This window comes from Alosa alosa, chromosome 4, assembly GCF_017589495.1.
Source record: "Alosa alosa isolate M-15738 ecotype Scorff River chromosome 4, AALO_Geno_1.1, whole genome shotgun sequence".
NCBI lineage: Eukaryota > Metazoa > Chordata > Actinopteri > Clupeiformes > Clupeidae > Alosa > Alosa alosa.
In genome coordinates this window covers 28,557,532-28,581,103 of record NC_063192.1, presented here as the reverse complement: position 1 = coordinate 28,581,103, position 23,572 = coordinate 28,557,532, and the positions used below count along the sequence as shown (strand labels likewise).

General features: G+C 43.7%; 1 protein-coding gene across 1 annotated transcript; it reads right to left on the bottom strand.

The window, feature by feature from the left end:
• Positions 1-10,772: 10,772 nt before the first annotated feature.
• On the bottom strand, positions 10,773-22,652 carry si:rp71-17i16.5 (phosphatidylinositol 4,5-bisphosphate 3-kinase catalytic subunit gamma isoform). The gene is made up of 11 exons (XM_048241571.1): positions 22,609-22,652; positions 18,659-20,652; positions 17,945-18,010; positions 17,463-17,688; positions 15,537-15,631; positions 15,116-15,262; positions 14,179-14,269; positions 13,727-13,857; positions 13,399-13,510; positions 11,591-11,748; positions 10,773-11,226 (listed from the first exon to the last, which is right to left on the bottom strand). Exons 2-11 carry the CDS (start codon positions 20,645-20,647, stop codon positions 10,969-10,971), a joined length of 3,273 nt encoding a protein of 1,090 aa, XP_048097528.1. The 5' UTR covers positions 20,648-20,652; positions 22,609-22,652; the 3' UTR covers positions 10,773-10,968.
• Between the last annotated feature and the right edge of the window lie 920 nt (positions 22,653-23,572).

The window sequence follows — 23,572 nt, the reverse complement described above, 5'->3', positions numbered from 1 at the left end:
TGGGTCGTGTGTGTGGTCAGACCATGTGGACGGTGGAATGAGGACTACAATGAGAGAAAGAGAGAGAGAGGGATGAGAGAGAGGGATGAGAGAGAGAGAGAAATAGATTGGGATGTGAGAGAGGGAAAAGAGATTGAGGTAAAAAGAGAAACAGAAAGAGAGAGTGAGGGATGAAGATGCGCATTGAAATAAAAAAAAAGGATCTGAAATGCAGAAAAATAACAAAACAGACACAAAGGAAATGGATTACAGATGATGACTTAGAGAGTAAAACAACCAAAAAGAAAAAGAGAGAAACACAAAAGAAGAAGAGACAAACATAGACTGCAAAAGAGACACAACTCAAGTGCCATCAGAAGTGGCTAGCTCAGACGTTATGCCACGTTGTGGCAGCTCGACTGTCTGGCAGTTTCTCAGACAGTACCCCCACCCCCCACCCCGCCACCCTACCCCCCTACCCAAACGCCCTCAGCACACACACACACAGACACACACACTATCCTATCCCAAGCTTCTCCCTCTGTCAGCAGCTAGTCACCCACCCACCCTCCCAACCATGCAGCGCATCGACACATGAACCCCACCCACCTCATCTTTTAAAAGATTGGGAAAAACAATGACATTTGATTTATAACATAGAATTCTTAATTTGTGAAACATATGCTTTAGTATGCATGTAATATACAATTTGTATATAAAGGTAGAAAATTGTTAACAGTATATTAGAAATACATTGCATTCAAATACATTACGTGGGGACCAATAAGATGAGAGAGAACATTACAGTTTAACAAAATACAGGCATCACTATATCAACTACATAAAAATACAATGTCAAATTATATATGTAAAACTATTCATATTCATATAAACCTAAACATTCCTCAAACAGTCTGTTGTTCATAATGATACTGTTTTGTTTCTGATGTTGTTGTTGTTTGAAATGTTAATAGAAAACTAGATGTACCGCTTAGCAGTACAAAATATGACTGCCGCTCAGTCCTGTACATCCTCTCCGCAAAAAAAAATCACGCTTATCAGGGTGTTTTTCTGCATTAAAACACATCAAATACTCCATGGAGACAGTATTTTTCATTGATCAACCACTACAGAGCTTGGCCTGGTATATAGCCCCAAATAGCAAACAGTGGATTAGCTAGGTGCAGTGAGCCAAACACTTCCCAAATAGCATTTTAACTAGTATAGTTCAAAACAGCACCAAAGCTCGTCAGTAGCTTTTTCAGGTTCCAACAACCATAGACATAATATACATAGACGCCGCATCGACCGCTACTCCTTACTAGCGCTGACGAGATTTGGAGCCGCCATCTTGGACCGGTCATCCACTCCACTCAGTGTAATCTGTTTGGCCGGTGAGATGAGCTGTCAGCGCACTTAATTAATCATATCTCACTGAATACCGAAAAGATTCTCACGCGTTTTTTTTTTGCTGCAAAGGTCATACATGTAGCTATGATACAGGACACATGATTTAGCATATTTTAATATTCATAGTGGGTTTAACAGTATAGAATATTCTGATATATGATATAAAGTGACCTGACGTCCGATATCAAAACTGGGAACATAATCCATGTTTGACAGCATAGACAAAACTAGTTTGATACAAGTTTAATGAGTTAAATATAGTTCACAGTTGACAGAAAAGTTCCATCAACAGCATTATTCACAGTCCACAGAAAGGTTCCATAAACATTTAAGTGAGATCAGTGCCATTCAGACATCTGAGGGGTATTCCAAGTAGGCCTATGTGGTTTAGTGACAAACTTGGGTAAATTGACTCAGAATAAGTTGTAAACCTCCCAGTAGAAAAGCTGGATGATACAGGAAACATGGTTGTGTGTTTATTCATAGTGGGCTTAACAGTAATAGAATATTCTGATTTATTATAACTAATCCACGTTTGACAGCATAGACAAAAACTGGTTTGATACAAGTTTCAGTTTAGTGCCATCAAAAGTGATGAACAGACATTGGTGTGGCATAAAGGAAATGGAGTAACTGGGTTCAATATCAACAGCATTTGTTAGACAAGTTCCATAAATATTGTAAAGTGCAAGTTTGTAGGTTTGTTTCTGATCCTTAAAAACAGACATTGGTTTGGCATAGTACAGTAAGTGTAACAGTTCATCAATTCAAGACAAAAAGGTGACTTGTCACTTGTACAGTGTCAATGGGTTCATCAACAGCATCTGTTATTTACAGTTCACAGAAAGGTTCCAGCCCCAATGAAGAGATTAAATAAAAAGGAATTAAGAAACATTTTAGAAACTGCTAAGATCAGCCCCGTTCATTGCAATCAGTAAAGAATCAGGGAGTGTCTTCACAGGCTCAGTGAGACAGAGGTTACCGTCATGCAGTTGGTTCTGTGATTTCAACAACTGGTGCATGTAATATTGTATGTTCCCACCTTGCTAAAATTGCTTGGGTACACTTTGGCTGAGAACAAAAGTGCTTCAGACAGCAGGTGGACAAATAAGATGGCATAGTGAAACTGGGTAAACTCCATAAAAGAGGACTGAGTCAACCAGACGATGGGAAAATGGGACACAGAGTGGCGAATGCAGGTGATAAAGGTGGAGCTCATAAATCAAACATTCAGTCACAGTGTAGCAGATGCCCTGCAGTACTGCAATGAAGAGCTGCACCTTCCAGTTCCAGGGGTGTGAGGAGACCGTTCAGTTCATTCAGTCTTCTTGAACAAGGCAGTTGTTCTGGGGAGATACAAAATAATAAATAAATGAATGAAAAGGAATTTCAGAGGCATCTTATTCTTGTTAGGGTAAATGACATGTGAATAATACAGTGTTGGGCAAGCTACTTCGAAACTGTAGTGAGCTAAACTATCAGTTACTCTGCCATTAATTAAAACACTACACAAAACTACCACCCAATCAAATGTATTAGTAGCCTAACACAAACACAGCAGTAGGCTAGTTCACTTCATAGGAAGCTACTTTAAATTGTGCTAATTTCATAGACTAATGGTGCATTCAGGGCACCTCGGAATGACAAGGACCGCCCCCATGGCTACTTTGTTTTTCCGACAGCAAGTGTTCATGTGCTTTGCCATCAGAATGTGTGACAAACACGGATGCCACAACAAAGGTTAAAGCATACACTCACTAATCCTAAACAAACAACTGTATTTGCTTAAAAAATAGTGTAAGATGCTCGTGAAAGAATGATATGCAGCTTTCAAGTGATAAAAAGGGCAAATTCCCAAGTTCACATTAAAACTGTTGGACATGAAAGGCCACATGGACTACAAACAAACTACAACGTGACGACAAAAGTGATGACGAGATGATGGAGAGTCGCCTCGCGTTCAACGGATTCATTTGCATAAAGATGGGCTCCGCCCAGCTTTTTGACGCGCGACATATTTTCAAATGCAGCGCTGCCTTCCCGGAATGCTTTGCGGGCGCGTTAAAGTCGCTTGACGTCACCCATAGGACTAGAGTTGAATGCGACACGACAAAATGAAGTGTCGTGTTGTGATGCCAATGACAATGCCAGCATTAATCACTCGGTTTAGATTAGAAAAATGTCGACATAGGCCGTGACAGAACATTTCTAGGGGGTGGGGTATTATGGTACCGATCCACTTGCACGACACTTCATTTTGTCGTGTCGCATAGATGTCGCGCTGCCTCCCCTCGTTCAGTCGTGTGTGGGCGTTTCGTTTAAAATGTCAGTTACCAGCTCATACAGTTCGTTTTAACGTATCTTAAGTGTTTTTCCACAAATGGACCACAATTTTAGGCATGTACTTAACAGTATACAACACATTAATAGCCTAAACAAACTATGCAAGCCATTTGGAAATCTTGTTTTATTTAAACTACTCAAAGCAATCTCAAATCCTCACCAGAAAGTGTCAATATATTCATCCAAATCCTAGTTTCGTTTGTTTTATGGACTACTAGGTGGTTGTGGAAGAGATCGTTTAAACATTATTTGTCTTGTAAGCGGAACCAAAGTTTCACAGGCACCGTTGTGGTAGAACAAAGGACCTACAAACTTGTCCTTTCATTGGAGAGTCGCCTCGCGTTCAACGGATTCATTTGCATAAAGCTGGGCATCGGCCAGCTTTTTGACGCGCGACATTATTTCAAATGCAGCGCTGCCTTCCCGGAATGCTTTATGGGCGTTAAAGTCGCTTGACGTCACCCATAGGACTAGAGTGGAATGCGACACGACAAAATGAACTGAAGTACAAGTGGATCGGTACCGTTAGGGCTTCTACATACTCAACGCACCCGACCAGTAGCGCGACAACGTGACGTCAAAATGACGTAGATCTTTGCTGGCGCCGCCAGGATTGAAGCCAGGTAGCGAGGGTAGCGCACTTCACCATTTTTTCAGACGAAGCGACAAGGCGAAACAGGAAGATGGACTAGTTCGAGGGAAAGCGAGAGTTGCAGTGTTTTGTTACAGTCGTGGAATTTTTAATAGTTTGCTGGATAAGTTAACAAAGTTACCAGTGAGAGTTGCAACACATGGAATTAAGAGGAAAGAATAGAAAAGATTTATTTTCAAACAAAGGATATCTATTAAGGCCTGAACAAAATCTCTTTCCACTTCAGGAAAACACAAACTCAGCCAGCTGCTAGCTAGCTAGCCAGCTAACTAAACTGTTTAAATTATTAAAATTTCCCTCGGGATGACTAAAGTATCTATCTATATATCCATCTATCTAACGTTATCTATCTATCTACCTGTGCACACACCTTGGAAACTAGATGATAATGATGATGGTAGTTGTGAATAGTAGCAACCAAAGTCTGAAGTACCATCACAGAGGCTAGCTAGGTAGCTACCATAGACAGTAAAAGAAATGGACGAACAGACTCCGTTGTTTTCAATGGGAGGGCACTCAGTCAAATAGAACGATTTTTCAGTTGGTCCCCCCAGTACTGCGCAGACTCGCACTTAACTTCGCGACATTAGCCATCGAGCTAAATCATTTGATAGATAGGCTATACAGAAATTCTTTACACACTTCCTTTGCCTTCAAAGTCATCAAAGTTAAACATTTATTTAAGTATTATTATTATTAATATCATCCTCACAAGTGATATCAAGTCGTGTTAATGTTGAAACTACCACACATGATCATCTTCAAAAACAGTCATGGTAAAACAAACGAAAAAGTTATAGCCTAGCACTGCTACCTAGCACTAGAAGCTAATCTTCTTAACACTTTTCTGACCTACGGTCAATCCATCGAAAACCTCTGAAATGATTATCGTTAGTGCCGTTTTTCATTAGGTTTACTTGCCTCTATCCAATGCTTTACCTTAACATACAATGGTATTGTAGGCTACATAGCTTTGTTCATGAGTTTCCGTGCTGGCTGGACTGAGCTTCTTATCCAAACAATACGGTTATCTCCCTACGGTGCGTTAGCTTCCCTACAACCGGACTCGCTAACTATACTTCTTACGGGAACCTCAACGTTACATACAAGGTAGCTGAGCCTGTTTTGCCTTCTATTGTTCATGTAGATAATACAGAAGCTACAATGTCGGTACAGGATATATGCTATATGAAGTTATGGCATTTCAAAAAAATCCTAAAATGAATGGGCTTCTATGGGGTTAGCAGAGAAGTGGTCCCTCCAGCCTACATTGATTCTACTACTTCCGGGAATTCGCCTGCCCCCTTGGTAGCTACTAGTGTTTCTTACTGCAGCTTCTTCTGCTGTGTAACGTAGTTAGCGTTAGTCGTTTCACAACAGCGACACCTCTGTTCAGGAGAATATTGCAACTAGTGTCGCGACCATCACGCGCGATTTGGTTACGGCGCTTCTGTGACGTCACATTGTCGCGCTACTGGTCGGGTGTGTCGAGTATGTGGGACGTTTTACCCGGCACGCTGGTAGCCAGACCCAGAGGCTGGGAAGAGACAAAAACGCGCATCACAACAGTTACCGGAGAGCGAGCGGAACTGTATGGGCAAAAAGTGGTGTGTGTGTGCATCAACGGTGAGACTGCGAGCCGCCGGCTTTGGTTGGCTAGCATTCAGGATGAGTGCATTCTCGGCCTGGACGTGCTAGAGAAATTGGGGGCTGTGGTGGACATTTCCCAGTTCACACTACACTTGGGGATGAGCAGCGTAGTGTTGCACACGGCGGGGAAAACAGAGCATGAAGTGCGGAGAGCTGGCGCGACGAAGTACTCTCCAACTTGCTCCACACAAGCCCGCAGGAAGCGAACTCGCAAAGAGTGCTCGTCATCCAAGACTCCGCCCCTCCCCACACAAGCCCGCGAAACTCAAGCCCGCGAAAACAACAGGTCTCATCCAGGTCCGCTTGCTGAGTCCGCCACTGCTCAGCTCACGCCCACCAGGGAGGAGCCAAGTATAAGTATATATACTTTTTTGATCCTGTGAGGGAAATTTGGTCTCTGCATTTAACCCAATCAGTGAATTAGTGAAACACAAACAGCACACAGTAAACACACAGTGAGGTGAAGCACAGTAAGGTGAAGCACATACTAATCCCGGCGCAGTGAGCTGCCTGCTACAATGCCCACTGGTCGGGGCTCCAACCGGCAACCCTCCGGTTACAAGTCCAGAGTGCTAACCAGTGGGCCACGGCTCCCCCTTAAGCGGGTTGAGCAATCACCACTCTCCGCTCAGAGAGCACGGCCCTCTGTAGAGACAAGGCAAGCCGTAAATGAACTCTGCACTCGTAGCTGTGAGGGGCTGAGTAGGGTAGCCAGGTGCGGAGGCTACTAGCAGCGTACACCGACATCTTCGCCGCAAGAGATGAGGACTGCACCCGAACAAGCCTGGTCCAACACGATATCGACACCGGAAATGCCCGACCCATCCGACTTCAGCCTCATCGCTTACCGTTCGCCAAACGACAAGCAGCTGAAGAAAAGATTAAGGAAATGGCCGCGGCAGGAGTGATAGAGCCAAGCAGTAGTCCCTGGGCTGCGCCGGCTGTACTCGTCCGGAAGAAGGACGGCTCGTGGCGGTTCTGTGTTGACTACAGGCGCCTCAACCAGGTGACCCGGAAAGACTCCTACCCTCTCCCCCGCATTGACGATTGGCGGCTCCTGCTGGTTTAGCTCGCTGGACTTGCGCAGCGGCTACTGGCAGATTGAGCTAGCCCCGGAAGCTCGGCCGAAGACGGCGTTCACCATCGGGCAAAGGCTGCGGCAGTTCTGGGTACTTCCGTCGGCCTATGCAACGGGCCAGCAACAGACTTCACCGGTGCCATAGGAAATCTGGAGAAGGTGTTCGACACCATATGGGGTGCTGGGCTCAAACTGCACCCGAAAAAGTGCCACCTGTTCCGGAGGCAATCCGGGTTCCTAGGCCATGTCGTGGGGGCCACTGGAGTGGCCACCGACCCAGCTAAGGTGGAGACGGTGAGACGTTGGCCTGTTCCGCACGGATGGTGCTGAGCTGCGGAGCTTCCTGGGCCTGGCGTCATATTACCGGCGTTTCATCCGGGACTTTGCTACAGTCGCCAGCCCGCTGCATCGATTGACGCACAAAGGCCAGCTCTTCGAGTGGACACGAGAGTGTGACGCTGCGGAGGGCGCTATGTGAGGCCCCAGTGCTCGCTTTCCCTGACCCTCAACTGCCGTTCATCCTGGACACCGACGCCAGCGACGTGGCCATCGGCGCCGTCCTCTCTCAAGTAGGCGAGCAGGTTGAGCAGGTGGTCGCATACTTCAGCCGCTCACTGGAACGAGCGGAGAAGAATTACTGCGTGACCCGCAGAGAACTGTTGGCTGTGGTGGTGGCAGTGCGCCATTTCCGAACCTATGGCGCTCGCCATACCGCTCGCCAGCTTTTTACGCTAGCGAGAGAATCAACGCTCGCCAGCAGCATGCCGGCGGGAGAGTCAACGCTCGCCAGCAGCACCCCGAGGTCGTCTCACCGCCTTCCGCTGCCAGCTAGAGTGATCGAGAGACCAGAGACAACGCACTGCAGCCCAACGCCACAACACAGCACTGCAGAGCGGCAGCCGGGGCCACGGACGCACTGGCGAGCTCCCGATAGACAATCTGACATTTTCCAGTTGCTGGTTCCTGCTGGATTATGAGCCTGTGTACTGGAGCAGGTACATGGGGCAGTGGGGGCGGCTCATTTCGGCATTGCAAAGACTCTTCGTTGGCTGAGGAGACACTTCTATTGGCCGGGATGCAGGCTGGACGTTGAACTGCATGTTCACTGCTGTGACGCCTGCACAGCAAAGAAGGGCCCCACGCGACGCTCGCACACTCCGCTGCAGCAATACGCAGTCGGGGCTCCCATGGAGCTGGTAGCCGTTGATGTCATGGGCCCACTGCCGGTCACAGAGCGGGAAAATCGCTACGTGCTCGTAGCCATGGACTATTTCACTAAGTGGACGGAGGCGTATGCAGTGCCAGATCAGAGCGCCCAGACGACAGCGGACAGACTGGTCACTGAGATGTTCTGCCGTTCAGGGCACCGGAAGAGCTCCACAGCGACCAATGGTGGAATTTCGAGGCGGAGGTATTCGCTGAGGTTTGCCAGCGCATGGGCATCCGGTAAACGAGAACGACACCTCTGCATCCACAAAGCGACGGGCTAGTGGAATGGTTTAATCGGACATTGGCAGTACAACTGGCCATATTGGCCGACCGCCGACAAAAGGACTGGGACTTACACTTGCCCCTGGTGCTCTGGGCATATCACACAGCGGTGCAAGAGTCAACGAAATGCACACCGGCAGCTCTGATGTTTGGGCGAGAGCTACGCACGCCGGTGGACTTGGTATTCGGTTCGCCTCCGGAAGCGGAGATTGGAGGTAAGCAAGGGATGGAATACTACAAGCAGCTACGCGAGAGACTGAAAGGAGTACATGAGTTGGCCCGGCAGGCTATGAGTGAAGCTGGAATACGTCAAAAGCGAGCGTATGATATGCGCTGTCGTGGCTAGGAGTTCCAGACCGGCGATAAAGTTTGGGTGTACTGCCCGGAGAGAAAGAAAGGCATTTCCCTGAAACTCACTAGCCAGTGGGTCGGGCCGTGTGATGTCTTAGAGAAGCTGTCTGACGTGGTCTATGAGTCTGACTCATGTCAGTGTCGGAGAGTTGTGGCTCTTCACCATGATCGACTAGCCCCGTACCGACCCCTGGCCTCAGCTGAGGGCCGTGGGGACTCGGACACTGACTCTGTGGAACTTGGTGACAATGGAGCTGTAGCTATAACACCATGCAGCCTTCACCGGAAGTCACCGCCGTGACAGCGGGGCGCCCCCAACGCCAGCGTCGCCTCCCAGCCAGGCTCAAGGACTGCGTAGGGTAAGACTTGAGACAAAGGGACATGGACTAAGTCTCGGGGGGCTGTGTAGTGAACTGAGCCTAGCTGGTTATGAATGTGAGCTCCCATGGTGCTGTGTAGTGTATGTGTGTGTGTAATGTTGATGTTGGTTTTAGTGAGAGTAATTGCGTTTACCTTGTCATGTATGTGTTAGCTTGTATAGTCTTTCTTTATGTTGTACCTCATGTGTTTACCCCGTGTATTGTATGTGACTACCCTGTTTGTGTATCGTGCTTGTTTGATTGACCTCCCTTGTGTTACCTGTGTAATTGTGTTTGTGTGATTAAGTGTGTTGGTTCAATAAAAAAACATTCTGAGACAACTTTGCAGTTTGTTACAGTATTATTAAAGAGAAAATGATACCTGTCCTGCTTTTTTAGCATATTCATTTGTAAATCCTGTGTTTAAACAAGAATAAGATGACCCTTTTTTACAGCTTAGGCTATTTGAAGCATTCAAGGCATCCTTTAGTTAAAATGTAGCAGACTTAATTCTCTTTAGTCCAACAAATGTTTTGGATGTACAGTGCAACCGGAAAGTATTCAGACCCTTTCAAGTTTTCCACATTTTCTTATATTTCAGACTCATCTTGAAATGGATTCAATTCGGGGTTTTTTCTCATCAATCTACACACAGTACTCCAACACTCCACAAAAAATCAGGTGTTTGGAGTGTTTTGTAAATTTATAAAAAAAATAAACGTCTGAAATTTCCATTTACATAAGTATTTAGACCCTTTGTTATGACACTTGCAATTGAACTCTGGTGCATCCTACTTCTACTGTATCAAATGGTCCTTATGATGCTTCTACTTGATTAAAGTCCACCTGTGCCTAAATTAATTCATTGGCCATTATTATGGCAGGCAGACATCTCTTTATAGGCCTCACAGTTGATGGTGTATGTCAGAGTGAAAACCAAGCCACAAGGTCGAGACAATTGTCCGTATACCTGCGAGACAGGGTTGTGTAAAGACCCCAAAACCAAAAAATGACTAAAATAGCCTGTCCGTATGAGAATTTTACAAGTAATATTTATTAATAATGAAAATGTGTTAAATCATTTGCAAGAGATAAAAAGATCAAGTGGATCCCAGTTTCATTAAGGGCATCTAAGCAATCCTTAAAAACTGTAAAATAGCAGGCAGATCCAGTAAATGCCTATAGGCTAGAGTGAGGGATTTGGATTACATTTTGGCTACTATAGGAAGCCAATGGAGAGTAATTACAGTTTTTTGTTTACACACATTTTCAAAACTCTATATCTATCTATCTATATTGCTCACACAAAATACAAAATGCCTCAAATCTCCAGGAAAATGACACATAACATTAAAAATGTCATAAACACATCTTTAAAAGCAAACATTTGCCTCACATTATAAACACTTTTGTCATAATATGACAAAAATTGGCATTTTGGATACATCATGTACACACTGTTGCTGAAAACCTAAAGCTCTTCTGTCTTTCATGGGCTTTTTATATGTATTTCCATACAAGAGTGAAAGGTACGGTATCTACAGAGAGAAGTTGAAATATATAGTAAAAATGCAAGCACAGATGTCATCTTAATTATGTCTCTTACAATAACAAAAATGTTCACTTAAAAATGCACCCCCCTATCCATCTTCTCATTACTTAATCCCTGCAACCATGTGAAACCACCAATTGGCCTGAACAGTCCAGCCCAGCTGCTCGCAGATGGTGATCTGCTGCAGGAAGTGACCTCGAGCCTCTTCCTCTCCACACTCCTCTTGCAGCGCGGTGCGGAGGTAACGCATGTCCTGCGCCGCACTGAGCTCGGGGATCCCCGTCAACAGCATCAGGGAGAAGAGCGTCACAAGCAGCCTGGACTGAGAGCGCAGGGACAGGTAGGCCTCGATACATATGTCCTGGAGAGGAGAGGTGGCAGGGGGAATCATTCATATTCATGTGGCTGTGTGTGTGTGTGTGTGTGTGTGTGTGTATGTGTGTGTGTGTGTGTGTGTGTGTTGTGGTGGTGTGTGTGTGTTCATGAGTGTGTGTATGCCTTAAATATGCCTTTAAAAAATTATACATGTAGTACATGTTTGGCACAAACAGACATTTGCACATGAAGACCAAATCCCAAAGTATTGTGGGAGAATGTCCTGAGAAAATGTTTATTTTTGGTCACACTATCAGTTATACACATCATTGTTTTGATTTAAATGCTTCCATGACCATTGTCCTTTTAAAATCACAAAATTTACCCATAAGACCTTTGGCGACACTCACCCGAAATCTCTGGAAGTAGAGGCTGGACCGACCCTTGACCCTGCCCATGACATAGAGGAAATCTGGGGTGAGGACAAAAGGGACCCGTTCCCTGTTCATCCCCAGGAAGCTCTTTGTGTTGCCCAGGATGTGGCCGAAATCGATATGGAAAAGATTGCCTAAGAAACATATATAGACAGTTGCAGACAGTTCTTATTACTGTAGGAACATTAGCCCTGAATATTTGTGTTTCATTTATCCATGAGTTAGTCCAATCAGACTGTCTACAGTTACCATCCTGACAATCATTTTCTGTTCAAATTGATTTCCGCTTGTGAATAAAAAATATTCTTTTAAACAAACCTCAGTGTCTTGCCCAAAGCATCTTAATAAAGAGTTACTGTTGAATGCATAAATATGAGCAATTTTGCTCAAATGCATCATGATGAAATCCTTCTAAATGTCACACAGTCGGAGCGCCCTATACGCACACTACGCAAGTTGACTGGGATCCCGCATATTAATCAAGGCCCCACGCCTCCACTATGCACCAAACCAGCATGAGTTATATTGCTGATGAGAAGATGAAACGGCAGGGCATACAGTATGAGAACAGAAATAACTCCATGAGAGTGAATTGCGGGAACCAACCAGTGGTTAAACTTGTGTTCCTCTTCAGGTTTGATGTGAACAAATAATAGCGATGTTAAGCTGATCTGCTGACTTGCATTTCCCAAGTCTATATTGCTAACATAGGCAATGAATCTGGGATAAGATTCAGACTAGCTCGTTCCACAGTCACACAGTTCAACAGTGTAGCTCAGCTGGTGGAGCGAATTCTAAAGCCCAGTCATGGGTTAGTTACCCAAGGAGCAGAAATGCTAATGAAAAAGAGATTTAAATCTACACAGTGCTGTATATCACTTTGTTAAAGGCACCCTTAACAAGATTTGCTCTCGGGGGTCCCCCTACAGTTGAGAAGCGCAATAATAAACACAAACGAAATATGCGTCTTTTGCAAAAAAGTATGAACATAACTCCGATATAATATAGAGGGAATGCACCGACAGCAGTCTGTAGAAAAAGATCTCCAAATTCCTGTAGCATTGCAGCTCTTTTCTGTTTCGATTTCGTATGGGGGGATGGGAGGAGGGGCAGTTTCCTACCCGAGGAAAGTGGCCAGGTCAGTAATCGCCTACAGAGGGTCGCTCAGACAATGGCAGAAGGGCCATTCGTCATGTTATGAACCTCAAAATATGTGCCATCAAAATTATTTTGGAAATGTTATGTTAAGGTCGAAAAACCGTTAAGGGTGCCTTTAAGTTATTTTACCGGTTTTATTGACTTCTGAGAAATAGGCTACACAATCTAGGCTTCTTGGCAAATACTTGTACCCTGGAAATCCAGAGTTCTCACGAGAGCACAATTTGAATTTGTTCAGCGAGTCACTCTGGCAATGAGTAATGTTGTTCATTACTTATGTCCCATGTATCGTGGGGTACCAAATCACATCAGTGTATCTGATATAGGCGGGGCAGAGGCGAGCTAAACAGATGACAACAGCGCTGCAACGAATCAGTCAGTAAACATTGGTCATAGTGTTATCCAATTGCGTGGAGTGAGATTTTCAAATACATGCTTGGTGCCGTCCCTCAAGTTGGGCCATTGCATTAGTCATGGCCAGACCCTTAATCTTTCGGATTTGGGTCTGGACTGCTAAAATACATGTATTTGACAAATACAAAATTATATTAAGGGATAATGATGCTGAGGTATCCCGATAAACAGAATTAATGGATTTCATCACTGAACAAAATATTGCCCCCTACCTTTATCAGTGATCATGATGTTATCATTGTGGCGATCTCCAATTCCTAGCACATATGTGGCCACACAATACCCTGCACATGAGTTGACAAACCTCTCCATCGCTTGGTAGTGCTGAAGACCAACCAGAGACAAGTAGACAGCATTAACATTTTACAGTACTCTTCAAATCTCTAAAATCAAATGATGGGGAATCAATGTATGTTTTTTGACCTGTGGATGTGCCCATAAAAAATGAATTGGTGAAAAAGTAATACATTCTGATTCTGATTCCAAAATGAGAATAGAATAGCAAGAGAAAAAGGCGAACAAATGAAACCTAAATCTCACTATTCCTTGAAGTGGACACTTGTCCTTCAGCCATTCAAACAGAGCATCATTTTTGAATGCTCCTTTTGTGCCTCCTTGGCTCCTTTGGACCGCCGCAATCGTGACAGCATCTCTGACTATCTCTATCATCCCTAAGGCACAAGCAAAAAAAAGATATAAGTTATCAAATGCAAACATCAGTCTCTCCGTTGTGTTTATGTGGTGTAAGAGGCTTGTAAGAGGCACTGGTACAGCTATACATAAAAGGATAGAGAGACATGAAACTTGCTTGGCAGCCTCGAGAAACCTTGAAAATACATTCACAAACAGTAAACAGTAATGCAGTGTTTGGGAACGATGGATTCAGAGTCATGCATGCCGCTGGAGTATGCATTGAATTTCCATTGTGTCTACACTTGCAGAAAGAAGCCTTCACATTGAAATACTAGCTTATTCAATATCAAGTGCCATACCTATGTTGTGCCCAGTGGATATGCAGCCATAAGGCACCAGGTTGAGGTTTAAGGATCTTTCCTGCCATATTGAATCCATTACTTTCAATGTCTGAAAAAATCAGAAATCAGATATGTCCTCATGTATTTGGTTATCATTTTTCACTGTGATTACCCATGACCCATTACCCATAAAAATGTATCCCTATGGCACGCACACACACACACACGTGTTGTCATAATGTTTATAATGTTTGCATTACAATTTTTGCAGATTGCTTACCCACTAAATATTAATGCTTAGAACAACGCTTACCACACACATACCTAAAAACACTTACACAGAAACTGAACACCAATTAGTCTGAGCTGTAGAACTACAAATCAGGTAAGCCATTGTGCACCTGGTCAATTGTGTACAATTTCATAGTTTTGTACTTGCCCCCTACTCCACACTTCTAAAACCTACTGTATTATTTTCAGTGTAACTTGCCTGCAATGGAAGAGCCGTATAAGTGCATTATTTGACTTGTAGTAGTAAACATTATCTCATATTTTTGTCCTCTTCATCTCACTCATTTTATTTAAAACTGTATTTCTTTTTATCTTGATAAAATCAAGACACAAATATTTCGGCATGCTGATTCCAAAATGAGAGAACAAAAATGTGAGAGAACTTTAATAATCCTTCACTTTGGTTACTCTTTGGGACATACCTATTACCATAACAGAGCCTGCCTTTCATTTAGAGCTGATAATTGGAAAAGGTTTAAAGCACAAGACCAAATTAACTGTTGTTTAATAGAATGTGGGTGTGATGGAGCAGCAGTAATGTCATCGCCTGATAATCAGTTTGAATCCTGAACCCGCCGTTGTCAGTCTGTGTTTGCTTTGGATAAAAGTCCTAATACCAGTTAACTTTTAACCCTAGGATGCATTTTATCCTTGTGTTCCTCACCTGAATAACAAGCATATCCTGTCGGAGATCATCACCTTCTTTGAATATTATTCCCACAGGAGGACCAGTAGTGGCTTGTGAATCAACACCTGAGAATTCAAGCCATAAGGGCTTCTTCTTGGAAGCCATTATTTTGCACCTGTTCAACTAATGAATGGCAAATGGTGAGGTTATTTTAAGAGATCAATTGATTGAAAAAAAGGCCTACATTTTGGTCAAAGACTTATCCAGCTTAGACTGGTTTCAGCAAAGGATATACTTTTACATACATATTCACAAACAGATACTAAATGAAAAGACACTTATAGGCTACTGTATGTTATATACACGTGTGAAGGATAAAGCACATGATACAATGCAGTGCAATTATGCAGTGCTTGTGTAAAACTTCAATGTTGTTAAGGAGTGAAACAATTTGGACCTGAATTTGTCCAGCTCTGATACGTGGATCAAAGGGCACCTGGAAGTCAGGTGGGAAGTGGCAGCTCTGCAGCAAGTCCTGAAGCTTCTGCGCAGCTTCAGGGATGAAATGACAACATGAATGAAATGACAACATGAATGGAAATCTGTGTATCTGTAATTCCTATTTTCACACTATTAAAAATTAAGGAGTTTTCAAAATGCAATAAAACAACATATATTAAAGGTGATATGGAGTTTATTTTGTTTTAAACAATTAAACCCACCCAATATCAACAGAATGTGAAGAAACATTTTGACATAATGTCAAAAAACGCCAAGATGCTCTGTGTGACATGCACAAAAGTTAGCATGCAAACCAGGTAGCGCCCTAGCTCTCCTGTAATATCACTTTGGACCATGTGAGGACCATGTGATGACCATGTCACTTTCGACCATGTGATTAAAAACAATACGTGTGGCTGCATTCAAGAGAACTGGAAGCCTACTGAACTCCAGATAACACCTTTAAATACAGTCATAGGCTACTGAATTACAGTCATTACAATTATAACTAATAGAGGAACAGAATGCACCACCGTTATGGTAAGCCATTTTAGGAAGGACAAGTGAAAGCAAGAGGAGTTGGTTGTAAATGGGTCAATTATACCACATGTGTACTGTCATTTATGGTGCATGTACTGTACCTACAGAGTACAATTTGTAATCCCTTCAGAAATTCATCCATTCATTTTGTGTTTTTTCACTCTGTGGTACAACACCAAAAAACTCATTTCCAGTACACTGCAAAAACTGCTTATCTAACCAAGTGTTCATCTTATATTAAAGGGAAACTTGGCAGGATTTCCCCCTCTGCCGGATAAATTGTGCATTATGCTATTTCAAACTGTGGGAAAAGGTAACAAACGATAAAGCACATGGATTTGTTTACAAGCTAGCGAACGGTTAGCATAAGTTTGGTAGAACTATGTGGATGTTACAAGGTAAGAAACACGATTTAAAACGAGTTTCTTGTTTCTCACTTCTCTTTCCGGGACGGTAGTCTCAATGTTGCAAGGTTGGTTTTCCACCTGTGGACGCTAGGCGCAGCGGGGAAAGTCACCATTTTCACCGGAACAGGTCATTTAACCATCCAAATGATTTCTAAACGGGTTTATTACGTTGAAATAGTTGCCAAGTTCTCCTTTAAAGGTCTATTTCCAGAAACCAACCATTTCAAACATTTGTTTGAGAGCATAACCACGTTAATTAGTGCAGTTTTGAGCAAGACAGTTGTTTGCACACTAAATTGTCTTACAATGCTAGTGCAAAGGGCACAGCCAGACGTCAAAAACAATAGAGCGATTTTTTTTACCACTCATTCAAAATAGAACGACATTTCTGTGGTAGTGTGGTGAGGTTGTCTATAGACAAATGTAATTCAGGTTTATAGGCCAAGTATATACATACAAGGAATTTGGTCTCTGCATTTATCCCATCTGTGAATTAGTGAAACACACACAGTGAGGTGAAGCACACACTAACCCGGAGCAGTGAGCAGCCTTGCTACAGTGGTGCTCGAGGAGCAGTGAGGAGTTAGATGCCTTGCTCAAGGGCACTTAAGCCGTGGATGTGGGCATGGAAGAGCAGTGCTCAACCACTTCCCCCACCCACATTTTTCCTACTGGTCGGGGATTGAACAGGCAAACCTTAATCTTAGTCACTTTTAAATGTGATGCTAGAGAGCGAGATGCTAATGGTCTAATCGGATTCAATGATCTATGCTAGGCTGGAGCTAAAAGTGGTATCGCCAGACTCAGAGAACAGCTAGGTGAACCGGAGAAAGGTAAAAATCAATTGTTTTTTTCCAGTTTATGAGTGACGACAGGTCTTGTTGACAAACAATATAGCTAAAAATAAAGACAGTTTCTTCAGAGATGATCTTTACCTGTTGGAGGGAGATCACTTTTGTCTGGATATAACCTCTTTACTGCACTTGCAACATTGTGCAAGTTGTCCACCACCAGAACTTGTTGTTGGAAACTCGACAGCATGGATTGACCACAACCCATTAAGTAAGCCTCCAGAATCACTGCCATGCGTTCACGAAAGAATGGACATCCTGCCACCTCACTCCGCAAAAACCAGAAAAAAAAGTGACCAATTCTCTTGCTCTGAGGAGAGGAAAATCCATAGAATGAGAGTGGTCTGTGTCTGTATCTCATAGGTCATGCTGATCCTCTTCTATGGACGTTCTTATTTCAGTTTCTAACACTTTATAACAAATACAGGAAGCCTTAGTTATGTATTAGCACATGGTGAATTCATCATTTACAAGACTTCCACATTAATGCATATCAAGATTTCAGTTGTTATTATGCAGTATCATGCACCTCAATCCTTGAATCCCACTTCAATTAATATGCTTACTCTGAGTGCTCTTCGGAGGAGGAATCTAGCCAGACAGCTATCATGATAGGGCTCAACCTTGAGGGTCTATAAAAGCAAAAATCATGTCAAAGTCCTGCAACAAAACACAACAGCATGCAGAATACGTTCAAAAGAACAAAAAGGACTTGTTTTCTTGTATGGCCCACTATTTCCTCCTCACATACAAAGCACTTACAGTAATAACTTTGCCCCTCCATACCTCTCCGACCTCCTCAACCGCCACACTCCCACCCATCGCCTCAGGTCCGTCGATGCAAACACACTCAAGACCATCAGGACTAAGCTCCTGACCTAGGGCAACAGGGCCGTCTCAGCTGCTGCACCCTCCCTCTAGAACGCCTTCCCCAACCGCATCAAACACTGGGGAACAGACTTCCCCACTTTTCCCCTCCTTTTTATTGCCCACCTCTCTATACCAGCTTGGCCTCTGCTTTATCCATGCACGGTGCACCTATGTGTTTCTTTTGTCTGTCATCTAACCTTGTCTATGTACCTTGTGTGCTTGTTGTACCTACGGAAGAAAACCGTAAAGCATCTATGAGTGTCTAGAAAAGTGCTATAAAAAAAATTATGTATTATTATCAATATTATTATTATCTTTACATTTATAAGTCAATATCCATATGTTGTGAAGCATAAATGTCAGTGACAACTGCAATATTACAGATAGCATGTACTGTATTAATCACTAACCTGAACCAACTGGAGAAGGTACCTTAGTACTTCTTCATTGGACAGCAGCTCCAGCCGTTGGACAGCCAGGCCTCTGACCCTTTCATCAGCAAAGCCCACGCTGAGAAGCTCCAGAGCCACTGGCAGCTCCAGGTCATGCGGTTCCCAGTGACCCAGCAGCCAGTGGATGTCCTGCACAGCGTCGGGCTTTAGCCAGTCAATGCTCCGCAGGAACTGAGGCAGGTTGGAGGTGTAGCGGACACTTTCCTCCCTAAACCTCCTGAGACGATCTCTTTGGGTTTGCGTGGAGGGCGATGATGTTGGTGATCCACTTTCAGGGACATCCGACTTTGAAGGCGATGCTGGGTTTGATGCAAGAAGAGAGGGTGGTAAGCTGGAATTAGATGACGGTGACGAAACACTGGGAGGAGAAAGAGTATTGGGGACTCCTCTACTGTGCGGGATGACCACGGGAAAACTGTAACGGTCCAGGAGGAAGGTGATGGCCATGGACGTCGCCACGTCTGGGTTGGTCGCCGTGGAGAGCTTGTCAGCCTCGAAAGTAAACGCCTCCTCCTCTCGCTCAGGAAATGGCCACATGTGAAGAGTGTGAGGCCCCTGACTGAGCACAGACCTGTGGTCGATGAGCTGAAGATTCACAAAGTACAGCACATTTCCTTTACACCTCTGGAAGTCTGACTCCTTGACTCCGCTGGTAGATGATTTGGATTCCTTTGCTGTGGAGTTGTCGAAAGTGTTGATGGTAAACCCGAGCTTTGAGCCACGAGGGATGTTCTTTAGGAGGATGTCAAACTCAAGCCACGTGTTCCACATAACCTCATCTGTGAAAGGTTTAGCAGTGGAACCGATAGAGGACACTACCTTGTTGCCATAGATAATGGAAGCCTCAACGCAAATGAGTTGGGGCAGTTTGGCTGGGCGTTCAGGAATGTCAAACCCCAACAGTTTCACCCTAAACTTTCTCTCACAGTCCCACAGGGAGATCATGAGTATCTCATCCATCTCTTTCCCACCAAGAGCAAGGTCCTCATGAAAGCTGGAGAGGCTAGTGAGGTTGTCCACTAGGGGGAAGGCCTCACTTCTCACCTTATCCTCTGGAAGCAAAGCAACATCAGTGATTGTCAAATGAAGGTCTTTACACCTCTTCAGGCAGCTCCTAACCCAAAGGAAGTTGTACAGGGGGATACTTCCAACTAAGAACTCCTCCCTTCCACAGACCTTCAGCACTGGATCAGATGTGGACCAGTCAATAGAGGGGTCCATTTTAGACACAGTTTCCTGAAGTATCTTCAGAAGATGATCTGGAGAAATTTCAATGTCTATGTTCATGCAAAAGCCTTTGTTATCGAAATAGACGGCAATTGGAAGTTTGCGCTCATGCCACTCTTGGAGGTCTTTCTGAAGGGGTGTGGTTGTGGTCCATGGTTCAGTGGCATACGCTTTTGGGTCACGGCTTTTCAATTCCTCTCTGCGGGGGGCAGCAAACTTTCTGCGGGTAAAGCTCAGTTCACTCAGCCTGCTCCCTGCGGTAGAATTCAAGTCATATCCAATAAGCTTAGCTAAAGCATGATGGTAATTTTGCACATCTTCTGTGTCTGTTTTCTTTTCTGCGATAGAAATCCGTGCCATCCTCATGCCATGGGGATCCAGAAACCAGGGCACATTTAGCGTTTGCAGGACCTGGCAATCATCATATATCTCATACAGGTCGTCCATTTTGGTGAACAGGAGCTGATACCTCTCAGGGTCCAAGAGTCCAAGAGGGTCGGGAAGCTGAGACCTCTCCTGCGCTAGCATACAGAGACGCAAGCGCAGTTGGTGCACATTGCACTGAGCTGGGAGTTTAACCACGAAGGTCTCCTGTCCATCACCTGAGTGACGAGTCTCTCTGGGAAACTCACAGATGAACTGAAGGGTGTTTTCAAGAGATCTGAGGTTGTCGCTGCAGACATACTGTGAGTGCGACTCCAAAACACATTGAACCTCCATGAAGGCTGTTTTAAACAAAGATAAAGAGAGAGAGAATTGTAGATTAACGTTAACGGTACACATTCTTTCTAAAACTTTTTAGGGGCAGCCGTGGCCTACTGGTTAGCATTTCGGACTTGTAACCGGAGGGTTGCCGGTTCGAACCCCGACCAGTAGGCACCCAACCCCTCACTGCTCCCCGAGCGCCGCTGTTGTTGCAGGCAGCTCACTGCGCCGGGATTAGTGTGTGCTGAGTGTGTTTCACTAATTCATGGATTGGGATAAATGCAGAGACCAAATTTCCCTCACGGGATCAAAAGAGTATATATACTTATACTTAAAAGTGTAGTTAAAAGTAAGATAAGACATGGAATAGGTATCACGTGTGCCCTAGCCCCTCTGTGCTCACGGAGCAGGACTGCAGAATCAGCAGTAGGCCCTGGGCCACTTTAAATGACTGAACCCAGGACTGGAGCACACAAATAGCTTTTAGAGACTTTATTCGGAGCAAATGATTAACGTTTCAATGCACAGGCTCTTCCTCAAAGTCAAACAGAGTGTTTGACCGAGTGAAACTCAAAAAAGCTATATTTGTGTGCTTCGGTCACACACGCACTCAAAAGCACACCCACTCAGTTTCTTCTGTTAATTTATTGGAGATTAAACTTCTTACTGTAAGCTTACAAAATAATAGAAAAGAAATGTGTTATGAGCAATAGCTACCAGAAATGTATTGTAGTTTTCACAGGAAAAGTTTAACAGTGTAAGCATACTGTAGGCCTATGTTGTAAACTTACAACTTACAAGGAGTTTAGCTTCCTGATTGCTGGTGATGGCTTTCTTTCAGTTGCTGTGCCTGAACTGCCATTAAAGCAACACCATTTTCTTTCACCTTAAAATGACATCTTCAAACTCATTGTGTTGCCAACCTGAGGGTATACTTGGGTACCCCTTAGTGCTGAATGGGAACCCACTCCACCCTCTTAATCAAATGAGATGCTGTAGTAGATTATAGATTCTTCTTCTATAGACTCTATACAGTATATGCACAACTTCATTTTGGATTCGCTTGTACTAGCATTATCAACTTCCGGTTTATGTTAAAACATTAACATAGCAAATACGGCTTCTTTCTATAGTCATTGTCTTCAGGACCTCGTCTCATGGTAATGTGGGCCGACTTTGTGAAAATGTTGTGTGCCACTCCCTCCAGCAAACAGGAAAAGGGTTTAAAATGTTCTTAACCTTAATCAAGCAACTGTTACTGAACTGGTATGCCGTCTCACCCATTGTTCTCTATTCCTGATGAAGATCTGAAGTGATCGAAACGTTAGTTAATAGATTTACTTCTGGAGCAAACAACAGTGTGCAGACCAACCTTTCTCTTATATCTGATACAGTTGTCTAGCACCTGTGGATTACTTTTTTGGATGTGCGCACCACCCCTCTTTCTTATAAGTTGGCTAATCAAAATCGTTTGCCCCTATAGTGGCTGAAAATTGCACTGATATTTGGGGGCACTGTGGCACAACTGGCTACAGCGGCCACCGCCGTACTACATTCGGTGTCATCCGTACTACATACCAAGTGCCCACGACTCGAGGATCCGGGTTCGAGTCTGTCATTTCCCAAACCCCTCTCTCTCCCACTCACTTCCTGTCAGCCTCTGTGCTATCATGATAACGGCAAACAACCCCCAAACATGTACTTTAAAATTGCACTGATATTTAAGGACGACACAGCAACCTGCCATATACCAGCAATCCAGTGCCTCGGATCCCTCTGATTCAGTAACAATGGATCATGTTGACATAATGAATAATGAATCGATGCAATATTTCTGACAAAAAGGAAATTATAGCAGAAAGTAAAACGAGTACCTCAATTGAAACAACTCAGTCCTTTTTGATGCCAGACAAATAATACTTAATTCCTTGTGCTCTGTCTGTTTTCAAAGGAAAATAAATGACTGTATTACTTACCTAGACCTTATCTCACTGCTCGCTAAGAGGTTTTATGTTTGCCTTTCCAACCGTTCTCTTAAAGTCAGGTGAATGTTTAAGCATTTGAACTTCCCCATTTGTTCTTTGCTTCGATAAGAGCTGAACAACAAAGAGCTATTCATCTTTGATCCTTCCTCTTTCTTTGGTGACATAGAGATTCAAAAGATTCAAAGGATTCAAATGCCCCAAACAATCAAACATATGGATAACTTGTTGATGTCCTGTGTATCTGTACTGTCACCTATGGTAAGAAGATCCGCTGAATGAATGTAACTGATTATGCAAACAAATGTCAAATATATTTGTTTTACATGTAGTTGCCATAAACAATTGGACATAGGAATTTCTTCACATTTTTAAATATTTACCATAGAAAGCCTCAATAACCACACTTTACTTACAGTCAATATCCATAAAGGGTGAAGTAGGCCTATCACAATGTATTAGAAAACTTGTACAACATTGAGGTTTATGAGAGCATATGAATAAGTACATCCATTCAATCACTTTGAGGCACTTATTGTATTACCCTTTATAAATAGATAATATCCTGGGTATGAGTAAAGTGCTCCCAAAACATGTTACTTTGAATATGCACTGCTGTTCAAAAGTTTGGGGTCACGTAGAAATTTCCGCCATACTGTATGGAGTTATAATCGCGAAAAAAAACTTATCTTACTCTTTTGGAAAAAGAAAGATGTGCCCTCCTTCAAACACTGGCTGACAGAACTGACATGGAGAGAATTAGAGTCATTCTGAAGGACAAGCTTAGGGACTTTGAGAAAGTTTGGCTTCCTTTGGGATCTGATCTTGACAGAGAAGGCCATTAAGACACGAGTAAGCATACACTCCTGGGGTGGGAGGGGTGGGTAACCAAAGAAATGGGTCCTGAGTGGGGTTAAGGGTAGGTGGTGGTAAGCTATGTCTTGTTTTTTTTTTATTT

Coding starts and splice junctions, on each gene's coding strand:
- si:rp71-17i16.5 (XM_048241571.1), bottom strand. CDS start 20,647: ATGGAGGTTCAATGTGTTTTGGAGTCGCACTCACAGTATGTCTGCAGC. Junction 15,263..15,536: donor TCAGAGCTGGACAAATTCAG/GTCCAAATTGTT, acceptor GCCATTCATTAG/TTGAACAGGTGCAAAATAAT. Junction 14,270..15,115: donor AGGATATGCTTGTTATTCAG/GTGAGGAACACA, acceptor TGATTTTTTCAG/ACATTGAAAGTAATGGATTC.